Here is a 16,546-nt window from a genome sequence, read left to right on the forward strand (position 1 = left end):
AAAGAGGAACCTTTCTACTTTAATATGGTGCTAACCGGACATCCTAGTAGGCTCCATAACTAAAGTAAATCGATTTTGAAAAAAAAAAATCATAAATTTTTCTGATCATTACACATAACGTATATACACCGCGTTTAGAGATGTCCGTATCGGGGTTAAAACTTCAAGGTCACTTTTGGTCAAGAAATCAATTTTGTTACCGATAGTAGAGGTATACCACGTAAAAGATGAACCTTTCTACTTTAATGTGGTGCTAACCGGACATCATAGTAGGCTCCATAACTAAAGTTAATCGATTTTGAAAAAAATAAAATAAACCATTTTTCTGATCATTACACATAACGTATATACAGCGCGTTTAGAGAAGGGTCCGGATCGGGGTTAAAACTTTAAGGCCATTTTTTGTCAAGAAATCATTTTTGTTACCGATAGTAGAGGAATACCACGTAAAAGAGGAACCTTTCTACTTTAATATGGTGCTAACCGGACATCCTAGTAGGCTCCATAACTAAAGTAAATCGATTTTGAAAAAAAAAAATCATAAATTTTTCTGATCATTACACATAACGTATATACAGCGCGTTTAGAGATGTCCGTATCGGGGTTAAAACTTCAAGGTCACTTTTGGTCAAGAAATCAATTTTGTTACCGATAGTAGAGGTATACCACGTAAAAGATGAACTTTCTACTTTAATGTGGTGCTAACCGGACATCATAGTAGGCTCCATAACTAAAGTTAATCGATTTTGAAAAAAATAAAATAAACCATTTTTCTGATCATTACACATAACGTATATACAGCGCGTTTAGAGAAGGGTCTGTTTCCGGGTTAAAACTTCAAGGTCACTTTTGGTCAAGAAATCATTTTTGTTACCGATAGTAGAGGTATACCACGTGAAAGAGGAACCTTTCTACTTTAATGTGGTGTTAACCGGACATCCTAGTAGGCTCCATAACTAAAGTAAATCGATTTTGGAAAAATAAAAATTAACCATTTTTCTGATCATTACACATAACGTATATACAGCGCGTTTAGAGAAGGGTCTATATCGGGGTTAAAACTTTAAGGTCATTTTTGGTCAAGAAATCATTTTTGTTACCGATAGTAGAGGTATACCACGTAAAAGATGAACCTTTCTACTTTAATGTGGTGCTAACCGGACATCCTAGTAGGCTCCATAACTAAAGTTAATCGATTTTGAAAAAAATAAAATAAACCATTTTTCTGATCATTACACATAACGTATATACAGCGCGTTTAGAGAAGGGTCTGTTTCCGGGTTAAAACTTCAAGGTCACTTTTGGTCAAGAAATCATTTTTGTTACCGATAGTAGAGGTATACCACGTGAAAGAGGAACCTTTCTACTTTAATGTGGTGTTAACCGGACATCATAGTAGGCTCCATAACTAAAGTAAATCGATTTTGGAAAAATGAAAATTAACCATTTTTCTGATCATTACACATAACGTATATACAGCGCGTTTAGAGAAGGGTCTATATCGGGGTTAAAACTTTAAGGTCATTTTTGGTCAAGAAATCATTTTTGTTACCGATAGTAGAGGTATACCACGTGAAAGATGAACCTGTCTACTTTAATATGGTGCTAACCGGACATGCCAGTAGGCTCCATAACTAAAGTTAATCGATTTTGAAAAAATCAAAATTAACCATTTTTCTGATCATTACACACTACGTATATACAGCGCGTTTAGAGATGTCCGTATCGGGGTTAAAACTTTAAGGGAATTTTTGGTCAAGAAATCATTTTTGTTACCAATAGTAAAGGTATACCACGTGAAAGATGAACCTTTCTACTTTAATGTGGTCTTTTTTGGACATCCTAGTAGGCTCCATAACTAAAGTTAATCGATTTTGAAAAAAAAAAAAATTAACCATTTTTCTGATCATTACACATTACGTATATACAGCGCGTTTAGAGATGTCCGTATCGGGGTTAAAACTTTAAGGCCATTTTTGGTCAAGAAATCATTTTTGTTACCGATAGTAGAGGTATACCACGTGAAAGATGAACCTGTCTACTTTAATGTGGTGCTAACCGGACATGCCAGTAGGCTCCATAACTAAAGTTAATCGATTTTGAAGAAAAAAAAAATCATTTTTTGGATCATTACACATTAGATATACAACGCGTTTAGAGATGTCCGTATCGGGGTTAAAACTTTAAGGGAATTTTTGGTCAAGAAATCATTTTTGTTACCAATAGTAAAGGTATACCACGTGAAAGATGAACCTTTCTACTTTAATGTGGTCTTTTTTGGACATCCTAGTAGGCTCCATAACTAAAGTTAATCGATTTTGAAAAAAAAAAAAATTAACCATTTTTCTGATCATTACACATTACGTATATACAGCGCGTTTAGAGATGTCCGTATCGGGGTTAAAACTTTAAGGCCATTTTTGGTCAAGAAATCATTTTTGTTACCGATAGTAGAGGTATACCACGTGAAAGATGAACCTGTCTACTTTAATGTGGTGCTAACCGGACATGCCAGTAGGCTCCATAACTAAAGTTAATCGATTTTGAAGAAAAAAAAAATCATTTTTTGGATCATTACACATTAGATATACAACGCGTTTAGAGATGTCCGTATCGGGGTTAAAACTTTAAGGCCACTTTTGGTCAAGAAATCATTTTTGTTACCGATAGTAGAGGTACATCACGTGAAAGATGAACCTTTCTACATTAATGTGGTTCTATTCGGACATCCTAGTAGGCTCCATAACTAAAGTTAATCGATTTTGAAAAAATCAAAATTAACCATTTTTCTGATCATTACACACTACGTATATACAGCGCGTTTAGAGAAGGGTCTGTTTCCGGGTTAAAACTTTAAGGGAATTTTTGGTCAAGAAATCATTTTTGTTACCGATAGTAGAGGTATACCACGTGAAAGAGGAACCTTTCTACTTTAATGTGGTCTTTTTCGGACATCCTAGTAGGCTCCATAACTAAAGTTAATCGATTTTGGAAAAAAAACAATCATTTTTTGGATCATTATACATTAGATATACAGCGCGTTTAGAGATGTCCGGATCGGGGTTAAAACTTTAAGGCCACTTTTGGTCATGAAATCATTTTTGTTACCGATAGTAGAGGTATACCACGTGAAAGAGGAACCTTTCTACTTTAATGTGGTGCTAACCAGACATGCCAGTAGGCTCCATAACTAAAATTAATTGATTTTGAAGAAGAAAAAAAATTATCAATATTTTAAAACGTTTAGGCCACTTTTGGTCAAAAAAAATCGGTTTTGTTACCCATAGTAGGTATTACACGTGAAAGAAGAAATTGTTTTCTTTGATTTGATGCTAACCGGACCTCCTAACTAGGTCGATAACTCAAATTAACCGATTTTGAAATAATAATACGTTTGGATCATAACACATTACCGCGCGTTTCGAGCTAATTTTCCCATTTGCATCCCACTCCTGTTAGGATCGAACGGTTTGTAGCCATCGAATTTCAATAAATCAAAGTGTTACTGGCTGTTTTTTCATACCACTTGTAAGAGGAATAACTTAACATCGTCATTGTACCCCTCTTGACTGTTGCATATTCTCATAAATTAATTGTTTAGACATTTGAAAAAAAAAAGAAAAAAAAATGGTATAAAAATTGCCGCCATTTACGCCTTTCTCCACAAGATTTGGTAGGATCACAAGTTTCAGTTCAATATGGATGCAGATTTCGTCCACCATTAAATTCCAAAATTATATTACATAAAAGAGCAACAACTCATCTCTCATATGGTGCAATTATTGGCATTTTACAGTATTCATAGCGTTAATTATTATCGCTTTAAAACAGGTACGAAAAAGTAGCAGTCTTGTTATTGTCCGCTAATTTAGGCTGCCCTTAGTGGCTGCTGGGGATCAACTTTCCCGCCACAGCGTACCCAGCGCTCGTCACAGTGTACAAACATCAGTGGCCAACGGCGTGTAACGTTGATGTATACACTATTGGCTGCTGTTAGTGGCTGCTCTTAGTGGCTGCTACGTTCAAACAGGTTGTAGTTAGGTACGCGAGGTGTGTATTGCATGCTAATTACATATACACAGCCTGTACTGCTGAATTCTACGTTTTTGTAGCATCCATTTAAGGATAGTACTGGTGTTCAGGTAGCTTTTCAGAGCAAGGGCCATGATAAGTTTGTTTGAGTGCCCTTCATGTATTTTGTATAATTACGTATACACATTCTTGTTTTTCTGAAGACTACTTACTGTAGGCCTAGGCCTAGTGCATTTAAAAAATATATATATAGGCTATAGGCCTAGGCCCCCTAGGCCTATTAGGCTTTCAGTGATAGCCACATTAGCATTGTACTGGTGTTCAGACAGCTTTTCCTAGGAAGGACCAGGGTAAGTTTGTTTGATGGGTACGTATAAAACAGGAGCCGGCCATAGCATCACAACTTTTATAAGACTATAAAAATTGTATAAGGTTATGTTTTATTTATAAGGATATAAGATGTATAAGGTTATAAGAACAAAGTGGCTATTCTTACGACTGTTTGTAAGAATAATTTCCGATTACGCATGCGCAGTTGCTATTTTTATGACAGGAGTACTATTTTTTACGACCAGGAGTAACAATAATTTCGGGTTAGGGTTAGTGTTAGGATTGGGGTTTAGGGTTAAAGTTAGGGTTACCCCTACTACATGCGCAGTTGCTTTATTTACTTTACTGTGCTTGAATTCGCCCTTTGTCGTAAGAATAGTTTATAAATAATTGTTATTACTAGTCGTAAGAATAGCCATGGCCGTATGTTTAGCTTTCTTTTGAACCTGTAATGTTTGACATCAATTGTACAAGGAATTAAAATAAAATAACAAAATGGAGAGGAACTGAGGTGGCTATTAGGGGGGGGGGGGAGGAGGCCACCCATCACTTGCATATAAAAACTTGTAATCTTCTTTTACATTATTTTTTCCAAGTCATAAATCCATGAAATCTTCATGTCAGAAAAATTGAGATGGAAAAACGTGGGTTGTTTTGATATCTAGAAGTGGACACAGTTTTGATGGTAGTCACCACTACAGTCTACAGTAACATACAGTAGGTCAATAGGCCTAGCTCTCAAGGCAGGCATCAAGAATATGGTCGAGTTGTTCGCCTCTTCTAATTTGGCCGTTGTGATTGACGTCAAACTATATGACCAAAAAGTCCAACAGAGACTGACCCAAGATGAAGGATACCACATAAAAAACAAGTTCTTAAATATTCTATGACATTACTAAACCTTGCAACGTCGTTCTTTCGACTAACAGGCAATGAGTGCTAAAGGCAAGACTAGCAGGATAAAGTGTAACCTGCAGAGACTATTAGTGGCAAAAATGCAAGTTATATATTCGTTGTACCATGATTGATATTGATAATTGTAGAGACAGAGCAAAGATTTGAAATTAGGAATCAAAATTAAAACTTCCAGTATTGAGATACTGCGTCATTGATGCTCTTGTTTTGAAAACATGAGCACTCACAAAGATACCACAGGGATTGTGATGAAGCGCATACGTACTTTCAACACCCATATAAACTGCCACTTGTAACAAATGGCGATGACATATATTTATTCTTCGTTTACCTCCAATTAGCAAGGCCCGGAAAGAGTAATTTCCGGCGATCTAGGGAATATCTTTACTCCCAAAAAAATCTGTACGTGGTGTGGTGGCGCTCCGCTTAGATAGTGTCGAAAGTGCCCCTATAGGCCATTCTCGCCCCCCTGTTTTTTTTTCTATTTTGAACACTAAACTCTTTGATGACCATATATCAAAACATGGGATCTCAAAATAAAGGATGTTGTGAAAACTTTAGAGCAGCTAAGAAGGCCTGGGAAGTGTCATTTCCAACGATCTAGGAGGCCTTCTTAGCTAAAAATTTTCGGTACCCTGCGCGCCAACTCATGGTGGTGCTCGGCTTAGATAGTAACAAGAAAATGTTGTAATGTAATGTTGGCCTAGTTTTTCTCAACTTGTGAAACTACCATTGACAGGTTCCAACAAGGTTGATATTTTGGGACTAGTTGTGAATGGGGTAAGGGATTGTTTCAAAACATAACAGTCATGTGATCCAATGTCAACAAAGGTCAATCAGGGGTCAAAAACTAGTATTTTTGCAATAACTTGAGAACCAAATGTCCATCAAGGTTGGGAGTTACGCTATTGTAATACAATAGTCGACCTGCATTTGGGTGACCTTTGACCTCAGGTTGACCTCCAGTGACCTGTGTTAGCTTCTTTCAAGTTGATTCTTTGAAGTTTCGTGGGCATATTCCAATCTAAATTGTCCATACGTGGACTCCTCTGCAACCTTAATGTTGCGAAGTTATTAGCGATTTGGTTTGGTTTGTAATACTTGGTGTGCGGATTCATAACATTGAGTACAAGAACCCTACTGTTTTTGATGGAGGTGTGTATAACCACGTACAGACTGACCTGTGTTAGCATGCCATAGTGTTATTGTAACAGCTAGTTCTGGTTATATACTAACAAGCAGAAGTCTAGTGCATTGAAGTCATCGAAACCTCAATGCATTCTGGTTCATAAATATGCAAAGATACATTTGATGGCTCTATAACATTTAATACTTAATTGACAGTGTTCTCCACGGGCCAAATATTACCAGGGCACACGTACTGTACAGCTTTAGTACTGTGTTTGAATGTTACTGGATTTTTGTGCAATATGAACGTGATATAGGTTTGTACACCACAAATTCTGCATGGGTTAAATTTTTTTGTATAACAACAGGGCCACCCTGCTGAAAGTGGCTGCGGAGAACTCTGACGGTCAATCCATGTCATTTTAACAACATCTGAACAATATGCTTTGAATAACAATTAAATTTAAGCCGATTTGTCAGTTCTCATGAAACACTAGTGCACTACGGAAGCATAATAAAATTTGCATGTTTCCATGTTACCAAGATACAGGTCTGGAATTTCATGGAGGCCATGGCCTCTGTTGTCCTGGTCTTGGCATTGGTGCCCCTTAAAAAAATCGCATTGATTTTGACATTTTGCTATGGAAGTGCCCTTTGCATTTAGGCCTTGACCTCTCAAAGATGAAATTCCATGCCTGAAGATAGGTTTGTGACTGTTACCATGATAAGTTTACATCATACGCACGGTGATGTTTTGAATATCCCAACATGGCCGCTGAACAACTTCCGGTGACTTCACGGCTTGCTATCCATTCACCGTACGTGCAGCCTATCCAGTTAGTGTAGATCAGTGGGGTGTCTGTGTGTGCGTCTGTGACACTTGCTTGGGTACACTGTAACTCATCAAGGGCAACTTGGACTTAACTCAAACTTGCTATAAAGATCTGCCATAGCGGATTTCCCGCGAACCTGGTTCGGAATGTTCGCGGGAGGTTTTCCAGCTGTGACACAGACATGTGATCTGAGGTCACCAATGTTATCATATCTGTTGACCCGCTTGTAGGTGACCTTATATTTCTTACATTTTGGATGCCATATTCAGATCTCAGAAGTGCCTTCCGATCAAAACTCCGATCACAATTTGGGATCACAAGAGTATTGGCGACAGTACAGTGTTGGCTACTTTATGGGTACATGTATGACCACCATTACTTGGACTATTTGAGCCCAATCTTGCTACAGTATGATAATATTATATGTATTGTCATATACCCCTAAGCAAGGAACCACAGTGCCCTTGGGCTCTTGTTTATTTTAAGAAAGCCAAAAAAGTGTGGTTTGCAAATACTGGAAAAAACAAAGTTAAAGCATCCATCCATTATTTGTTGACTTTGGTTTCTCCTATTAACTGTTCTTTTTGCAATATGAAAGTAAATTGCAACAGAGAAAGCTTTTCTGATAGTCGACATTGTTAGCTACGCCATTACCATTGCCATTACCAGTGCTCTTGAGTGTGGATAGCTAGGCCTAAGTTTAGGCTATGCAGCCCTTATATGCGTGAATCAGTTAGGTGACTGTAGTATTGAACTGACCCTGGTGGCAAATGTTAGTAGTTGAGAGAAGTAGTGAGTACACACTCAAATGACGAGATGCAGTTCAAAATAAATTGTTATATGCAATGTGTTTGTCCTCTTTGTGTTGTTCTTATTATTTAACAGTGGAGGATATGGAGAAAATCTTTTTTAAGACATTGAGCACAGTTCATGTTCAAAAAATGATCGTTATAACTTGAAAGGTACATTGCTCGATCCACAGTACTATATACGACTTGTACAGCTGCAGCGGGGAGGGGCTCTGTGAGTTAACGACTCATATGCAACAAGTAATGTTAGACCAATCACAATCCATTATTCACAAGATACATCTGGTGCCAGGCTTGAGTCAAGGAATATTAAAGGAGTAAAAATGTTGCATACATGGCTGGAAATTACAGATGTTGCTGTTGGACAATTCTTCTTTGTACGCTAATAGATTTTATTTTATTTGTAAGTTTCCTTTCAACATTTTTTCTTATCAGTTATCAGACAAGACGTCTCTCAGTTGGTTTTTCGTTTACGTTGATGAACACGTTTCCAACATTAACGTAAACAATTTATATTCTTTGCAGACTCAATCCCAGCTTTTGCCAGCGATATTTTTCAACTTGTACTTGAAAGTGTAGACGATAAAATTCTCTTCACTCCTTGAACAGAAATTTATTTTACTGCCAAGACACCACCCGCGAACATGGCTAGAGCCTCTTGCAATCTGGTACCTTCGAACACTTTGTCAGTCAGTACTGAATATATTGGACCAATCATATTGTAAAGCAATTTTTTTACGATCTCCAATTGGTCATAGTTGGGTTTACGCTCGGCCCTAATCCCCGAAAATATAATATATAATAATACATGACTGTGATTTTTTTTTCCTGAACACAAATTTGTACTTCGTGAAGTACAGTTAACACAAGACAAACGATGCGTGTACGTGATGTTAAAACTTTAAGAAAACATTTTACTAACACATTTCTTTTCGACATTTTTACTTCAGTTTAGTTCACGTGGGTAATAAAATGAGAGTCATGAAGGCAGTAACATTTCTTGAATTTATTCTCCTTATTTTTTACCCTTTACTGCAATCGAACTAAACTTGGACCGTTGTTGGTAAAGCTTCAAAAATATGCATCTTAGCAATCACGACACCTCCGTCGGATATTTGGATGTTTTCCATGCAATTTGGGAGGGGAAAAAACGGTTTTTGAACCAGATTTGTTATTTTGCTACAGAAAAACCGGTTGTAAGTTTTCCCGAAACCGTGCAAGCTTAAGTAGTATGAGTATGCTTTTTAGTTTTACTACTTTTAGTGCAGACTTGTACTCAGAAAAAAAAGTATCTGTTGGTGAGTTTTTGGTCTCGATCGTCATGTGTGACGGTGCTCAAGTCTGTTCCAAGGGCTCTTCTAGGCTTACCATGCAATACTTCCACCTTGCGTACTATAGCATTCTCTCACTGCAACAAAAGTTAACCTTTGTAATTTTGGAGCGGCTTGCAAGTTATCACAACGTGTCAAATTTAGATCCCACAACAGTTGAATGAGTAATACTTCATAGTTTGCAAGTAAGACTGTTTTTATTCGTATGAAATTGCTTAAATCACCTTATAGTACTAGTAGCTGTTTGTATGGAATGTTGTGACTTATATGTGGATCAGAAGTTTCTGTTGTTCAGTGTTAATTATTTGTCATAAAGAGGAACTGAAGTGAAACTAAGTTTTGTGGAGGTTATAAACTTTGAAAATTTAATCACTTCTGAAATTTGAAGCATAAAGTTAATATCATAAACTTAAGTTTCTTGCCAAACTGCTGTAGTACGTTGGCACAGTTTGCAGTACAGTAGTCTGCAGATCAAATCAAACTCCCCAAGCATTTTGAAGGTTCTCATTTTACAGTCAAAGGTCATTAATCACTACCATCTGGCCAAGATTCTTAAATAAATTTAACATTCTTGTAAACTCCACCAGTCCTGTACAGACACATAACATGTTCATTGTGCAATCTAACAGTTACTTATATGTACTGTATAGAGGTATATTCTCCATTTAATTATGGCAAACAGCAACTGGTGTTATTTTTTGTCGAATGAAAATGTAGCAATATTCAATAGTTAATTTGAAATTTCAGCCCTGCAAGCTAGTAAAGGGATATACTGTATGCACTGGTGTATTTGCAATTTCGGCCTTCCAAACTCCATGAAGTTGAAAGTAAAAAAAAGTTTGTGGTCAGCCTCAGGTCAGGACCATGACAAAGTGGTTCTAACAAGAAATTTAAGATTCTCCCAAAATATCATTTTATTTTCGATTATCTTTCCTAACAGAAATTTATCATCAAAACCCTTATAAGAGCTCTCTAGTGGGTAACACAATACAATCACTTAATGAGAAAAAGTGCCTTTCTGTCTTCTCTTTACATAAACTATATTACCCCCCCCCCCCATGGATGTCACCACCAAACTTCCCTAACCAAGCTTTCTTTTACAAACATTTCTCCAAAGGTAAAAAGAAACACTTTCAGATAGCATTTGAAACTATAGTATTGTAACGAAAACTTACTCTGTGCAGTCTTCTTCATTTGTTTACACCGCTGGTGGCTTCTCTTGCAAGCAATTCCCCGCATTATAATTGTTTTGAATCTTACCTCAGATACCATAATAGTGGTGCAGCTGTCTCTGTTAAATCCAATCACATGGACGGTTGTATTCCATAAGGCTTCCATTATATGCGAGACACAACCATCTAATTTATTTGTCTCATAAGAGAACAATTTCTGTTACTTTCACACATACATAAGGAAGATTTAACACATGTATGTAATGCTATTGATCCACCCGAAGTAGCCGAGAATCCAAATAATTTAAAACACTCTATGATATAACATGTATGGGGTCTTTATTTAATGATGTACTCTCTAGGAGGGCAAGCTGGTGGTAAGAGGAAGAGTAACCGAGACAGAATCCACAAATATGAACAACAGATAAGTATCATATTACAATGTATCAGCTAGTGCGCAGAGGGGACCGAGTAAGGCATGTAGATGTGCATATAAAATAGGTAATAATATTACATCCCCCTTCTCATGTTAGAAATTTACCCTTTTCAACAGTAACACTTTAATACTCTAAAGTGCTTTCGAAACGATGGGATTAAACTGTATGAACATGGTTATAATTCAGTGAGATATCATATTTATTAAACCTGATTAAACCCTTCAGAAATTTAGGCCAGATCTTTGTGGACTTCTTGTCCAGACTGTGTGATGTATGGTTTAGGGGTGTCAGGGTTTGGTTCTGTTTGTGCCTTCACAGTGATTCATGTCTAGTGGTATTTGTTATGTCATCAGTGTTTGTAGAGTTTTCAAAAGGTACTCTTTTCTCCCCCGTCTTTCGCAGCTGTCATCGGTTTCTGCTCGGTGTCTGTCCTGAAGCTGTTTGTATATTATCTGGGTTCCTCTCAATGTTTGAGGATAGTCCCAGGGTCCCTTGTGCCTTTACTATCTTTGGAAGGATCTTTGGCATGTACAACTTCTCTAGGGGTCAATTCTGCCAATCGTTTTGCAGTTTTGTAAAAATGTTCTTATTGTTTATTCTGTCGCTCATGTAAGACTGTGTTTATCACGTCACAGTTTGGTTGAGTGTGGGTATTTTTGGGGGTAACTTTCCTAATTCGTCTGTTGAATAGAAAGAAGTTCAGCAGGTGAGGTCGGATGGCTGTCAATGGGTGTTGATCTCAGATTTAACAGTGCTTGGTGAACATCAATCCTGGTTTATTTGGCCTTGATGATGGTGTGTTTGACTGTTGTATCTGCTGTTCGATGAATAAGTTGGACTGAGGGTATGAGGACTAGAGGTCATTTGTTGGAAGTTCCAAGTCCTTGAGAATTGCTTGAACAGCTGTACTGCGGTCCATTAATGCTTATCAGCCTCTCCGGAATTCCATGTTCTGCAACGATGTTTTTCAGAAAATTGATGATGGTTAGGCTGTTAGGGATGGTCCTTATCAACGCATACTTTGAGTAGTAGTCTGCCACTACAAGGTGGTTTTCCCTTCTAGTGAAGAGGTCAGTAGCTAAGATTTGCCAAGACCGAGTGGGTGCTCTGTGTTGTTAAATCGGTTCAGTGGGCTGTGCCCTAATGTGGCATGCAGGACAAGATCGCACTCATTCCTCTATGTCCTTATTGATCCCTGGCCAGAATACTTCTGCTTTGGCTCTCAGTTGACATTTCCTTATTTCCTGATGGGCATCTGATAGAGTATGTCTTTCAGACATATCTTCGGGATGATGATTGGCAGTCCTTTTACAAGGAGCCCCCCACCCCTCGGTCTATGGACAGTTAATCACGACATGACCAGTGCCTGAGGGTTTGTGATATTCCGTAAGTCTTGTTGTCTTTCAGGCCAGCCTAATTTGGGATGAAAGGAGACATCTAACTGTTGCGATGCCTAAGAATTCTTGCAACTCATTTCGCATTGTTGGGGCGTTGAGAATCTCAATCACCCTGACCTTGTCTGGGTCGTAATGTACAACTTGTACATTGTATAATAGACCGAAGAAGGTGATGCCTTTTCCTTTTTCTTTGTTGAAGCTTAAAGGCAGTGAAGATTGGCCCAAAACGGCCTGCGGCCATCTGAAAAAGTTGACTTTCTGTTGCTTGCGTTCGTGTCGCTACAAATGTAGACAGTATTGAAACGTGATACATTGTTATCTTTAGCTGGACCTGACATGTCCATCGCTGTACCATTTGTTCACTGTGCTGTGGGTATTGACCGCAGCTGTATGTACTGACTGTACACTAGTGTCTATAATTACCGACGGTAGCAAGCTGTGTGTGTATTTTCTGGGATCGATGGTGGTGTTTAAAACTCCTGTTACACCTCATTTGAAACTAGGTCAGATTAACGGCATTATACATTTATTTTTGCCCAAGTCTTCACACCCTTTAATCCGTGTTCCTAAGCCAATTGCATACATAAGGTTGAACAGATTTGCTCCTCGGCTGTGGCTCCAAATTCAGCAATGTCAGCGATGCCTATGGTGCCTTTTCGTTTCTTTCAAAATTCTTTGCTTCTGGCTATTGGTTGGTTTATGCTGGCCTCATGCAGCTAGTAGTAGAACTGCCTGTTTCTCTTCTCTAGTAGCACAGTTAGGCTGTTTAACACTACTCATCATTTTTTGCATTAGAATATTTAGTTACTTGATAAAATCGAGGAAGAATTTGTGTGCTTACCATATTTTGACATCTGGCATCAATTATTCTTTGTGACGAATTTACTCGATACAAAGTTTTACAACATAACTGAGAACTACTCATGTAGGCTGGCTTATCTGTACACACACCCTATGTACGGTTCATCGTATAACCTCTCAGAGAAACCATTCTTAATATTTGGGAAACTGCATTCTCTTAAGTAGAGGATGAATGAGTGCAATTATATTGTTATAGTAGCCTGCTTATAACTCCGCAACCAAAAGTCAGAATTAATTCATACTTAGTAATAATGTGTTGGTAGATAGTGGGTACATGGTAACATATGTTCAAGTTGATATTATGCATATTTTTTAGTTGATTTTTTAGTTGATTGATTAAAATAGCTTGTAAACACGGTAACTGAACATCCACAAGTTGGATTGAAGTCATACTTGGTACAGTACATATATGGGCCATAGTAGGTACTGTAGATGAACCCTATTGATTTTGGTGGTCATCTCATGAAAAATAATGAAGTCACGGAGTCAAACGTGAAAATCTCCAAATGCTTATAATTCCACAACCAAAAGTCGGAATTTATTCATACGTGGTATTAATGTGTTGGTAAAAAGTGGGTACAAGCTGATATTCACCAAAGTAGCTTGTAAACACGGTAACTGAACAACGACAAGTTGGATTGAAGTCATACTTGGTACATAGATGTGCCATAGTGAGTAGAAGACCCCTATTGATTTTGGTGCTCATTACTAGAATATTAATGAGGTCACAGGGTCAAATGTAAACATTTTCAGAATTGAATCATACTTTGTGTGAATGTGTTGGTAGATAGCGGGTACATGATAAGTGTATGGTCAATGTGATATTATGCACATTTATTAGGGGTCAGGGCTTGAGTTGATTTTTGCTAAAAGTAGCTGGTAAACATGTTCAGTTAACATATTTAGTACGTACCTGTAGGTCCTCACTCCTCAGTCAGTGTGTCACAAGTGACACATAGTGACCCTTTCTAGAAAGTAACGCTCAATTGATAATCAAGAAACCACGCAAACACTCTGCTTTTAATTCTCATGGATATTTTAGCACGGGATATTTCAATGATTATTGGTAAAAGGAAATATAAAAGAAATGCATATAAAAATAACTACACCCCCTTGGATACTTATCCAGTGAATCCTACCCCCTATGCTAACTGACACTGCTATAGTACGCTTTATGACAGACTTCAGAAGATCACTGCCCACAAGGTAGTCTCTATAGGCGGAGTCAAACCATTCAGCTTTTGGCACGTGTCAAAGGTAGGATACCTGTATCCGGCGTCTTAAAAGTGTGGACCAGACCACATCTATTGGCACTCCCGTTCTCAATAACGGAGAAACTACCTCTCTGCCCGACGTGATATCGTTACCAGATGGAATGCAACTGACTACCTTTTCTGTACCCCACCCTAACATCAACTTTAAAAAAAAAACACGAATCTAATATGACGTAACGGCTCTCACAATCTGTAAGCCCAGGTATTCCGATATATCTCTGTGAAACATACCAACAATAAGGAGCCGAGAAACCCGGAATTTAGTTACTCGTTATATGCGATACAGGTGCTCCAATGCACACAGTGAAGCATATCAACACCAGGAATTTTGCATCCACTTACGTGACACAGTGAAAGAACCTTGCTGATCAATTTAGGCAACAATGACGAAAGCTTGGAGTTATGATCTAAATTTGCCATTGAGGAATCGCAATAAGTCCACTGGCTTTCGGGTTTATCAGTTCAGTCAGTTAGTATGAATTTACCAGAATTACACGTTAACTCCCATGCACACATGTTGAGACAGTTTCCTTGCTTTGACTGTGTTAATATGTATTCCATATTACTGGTACACCAATAGAGCCATTGCCCATCGATGTGATCTGCCTGCAATGTATACTTTTCGTATGTTATTTGGTGTTCGCAAGTGCCTGTCCTGCTGCCGAGGTTGTGCAGCTAGGGTTGCACATAATAATCTTCTGTAGAGTTTATACTGTATGATATTTTTGTTACATTTCAGATTAACAGATTAATGTGGGCCCATCCCAGAATGATGTGGGAGATATACTGGATTATTATATGTGAGTGAAGTACTCTTAAATGTATTGTGAACAGTATATAGTTTACTTAGCTGCTAAACATTTGATATTGTCTTTAGATCCATGGGCTACCAGAAGCAACCACTATGGTTATTTTACTTGAAAATAGGACATTTTCAGACTTGGCAGCAGTGTTTGATTTTGAGTGACTGTTGGATCATTCTGTACTCTCTGTGGCAGTTATATTTCATTAGGTTTTGATAGTTATGTAGAGCATTATTGCCTTGTCAGTGAACAACATCGTTGTGCAATCTCTATGTGTGTGATCAGTATAATCAGATGTTTGCAGTAGTTTACGATGTAACTACATCTGTTCATGGACTCAGGATGTTTCATTTTGACCTGTTGCTGCTCTGAATGTTACAAAGAGAGAAATGGTCAAACGGTGGTGATCTCAGGTTTTGCATGAAAACAATTTACAAAACTGTGTGCTTTTCCTGTTATATGCAATCATTACTATAACAGTAGACCTATCAATCATACAAAGCTAGCTGTCTAATTTTTCAGGCTGTAGGCAACAGATATGTAGTCATTGTAGAAGTTTTTAGAAACAAAATTTAAATACAAATTATGTTGCACGTTAGATTATCTTATCAACATGCAAATACTGTAAGGTACTTAGTGTTGTTAAATGTTGATTTTTTTTCTCAAATATGCAGGGTCATTTGTTCAGGCACATGGGTTCAGTACTACAGTTGTAGAGGAAGGGGAAGATGCAATAATAGAATGTGGTTTACAGACTACTGTGGAAGAAGGATACCTGAGATGGGAAACCATGACTAATGGTATCCCTGTAGTCTTAGCATATGATGTGAGAGACGGACATCCTGACTGCGATGACAGAATCATCAATTGTACTCTTCACGCCAATGGTAGTATCCAACTGGGGTCTGTCAGCAAGGAAGATGGTGCCAGACATTACCGTTGCCTTAGAGGAGATGCAGATGGGTACAACTATTATTCTGATCACAGGCTCTCAGTTTTGTCAAAAGGTTTGTAGTCACTGGTTGTATGCATTCCACGATATATAAATACTAACAAACAGATGTCTAAATCTAGGACAGTTTGAGGTTTGACTAAGTGTTTGATTTCAAGTGAATGTTAGTTCATTCATGCACACTGTAGCTGTCATATTCGATTAGATTGTGATAGTTATGTAGCTTACATTATTGCCTTGTTAGTGACCAACATCGATGTGCAATCTGTGTG

General features: G+C 37.8%; 1 protein-coding gene across 7 annotated transcripts in view; it reads left to right on the forward strand.

Moving 5' to 3' along the window:
• Positions 1 to 16,546, forward strand: part of LOC139976782 (uncharacterized) — a 162,177-nt gene that overhangs the window by 107,946 nt on the left and 37,685 nt on the right. For 5 of the 7 annotated variants that reach the window (XM_071985543.1, XM_071985548.1, XM_071985549.1 and 2 more), the window contains exons 2-3: positions 15,259 to 15,319; positions 15,997 to 16,329. In XM_071985543.1, coding sequence (XP_071841644.1) covers positions 15,271 to 15,319; positions 15,997 to 16,329 — 382 coding nt within the window. In that variant the 5' untranslated portion in view covers positions 15,259 to 15,270. Of the gene's footprint in view, positions 1 to 15,256; positions 15,320 to 15,996; positions 16,330 to 16,546 lie in introns of all 7 variants that reach the window. The other 2 variants (XM_071985545.1, XM_071985546.1) reach the window with 1 other exon arrangement.

Source organism: Apostichopus japonicus, chromosome 12 (genome assembly GCF_037975245.1).
Source record: "Apostichopus japonicus isolate 1M-3 chromosome 12, ASM3797524v1, whole genome shotgun sequence".
Taxonomy (NCBI): domain Eukaryota; kingdom Metazoa; phylum Echinodermata; class Holothuroidea; order Aspidochirotida; family Stichopodidae; genus Apostichopus; species Apostichopus japonicus.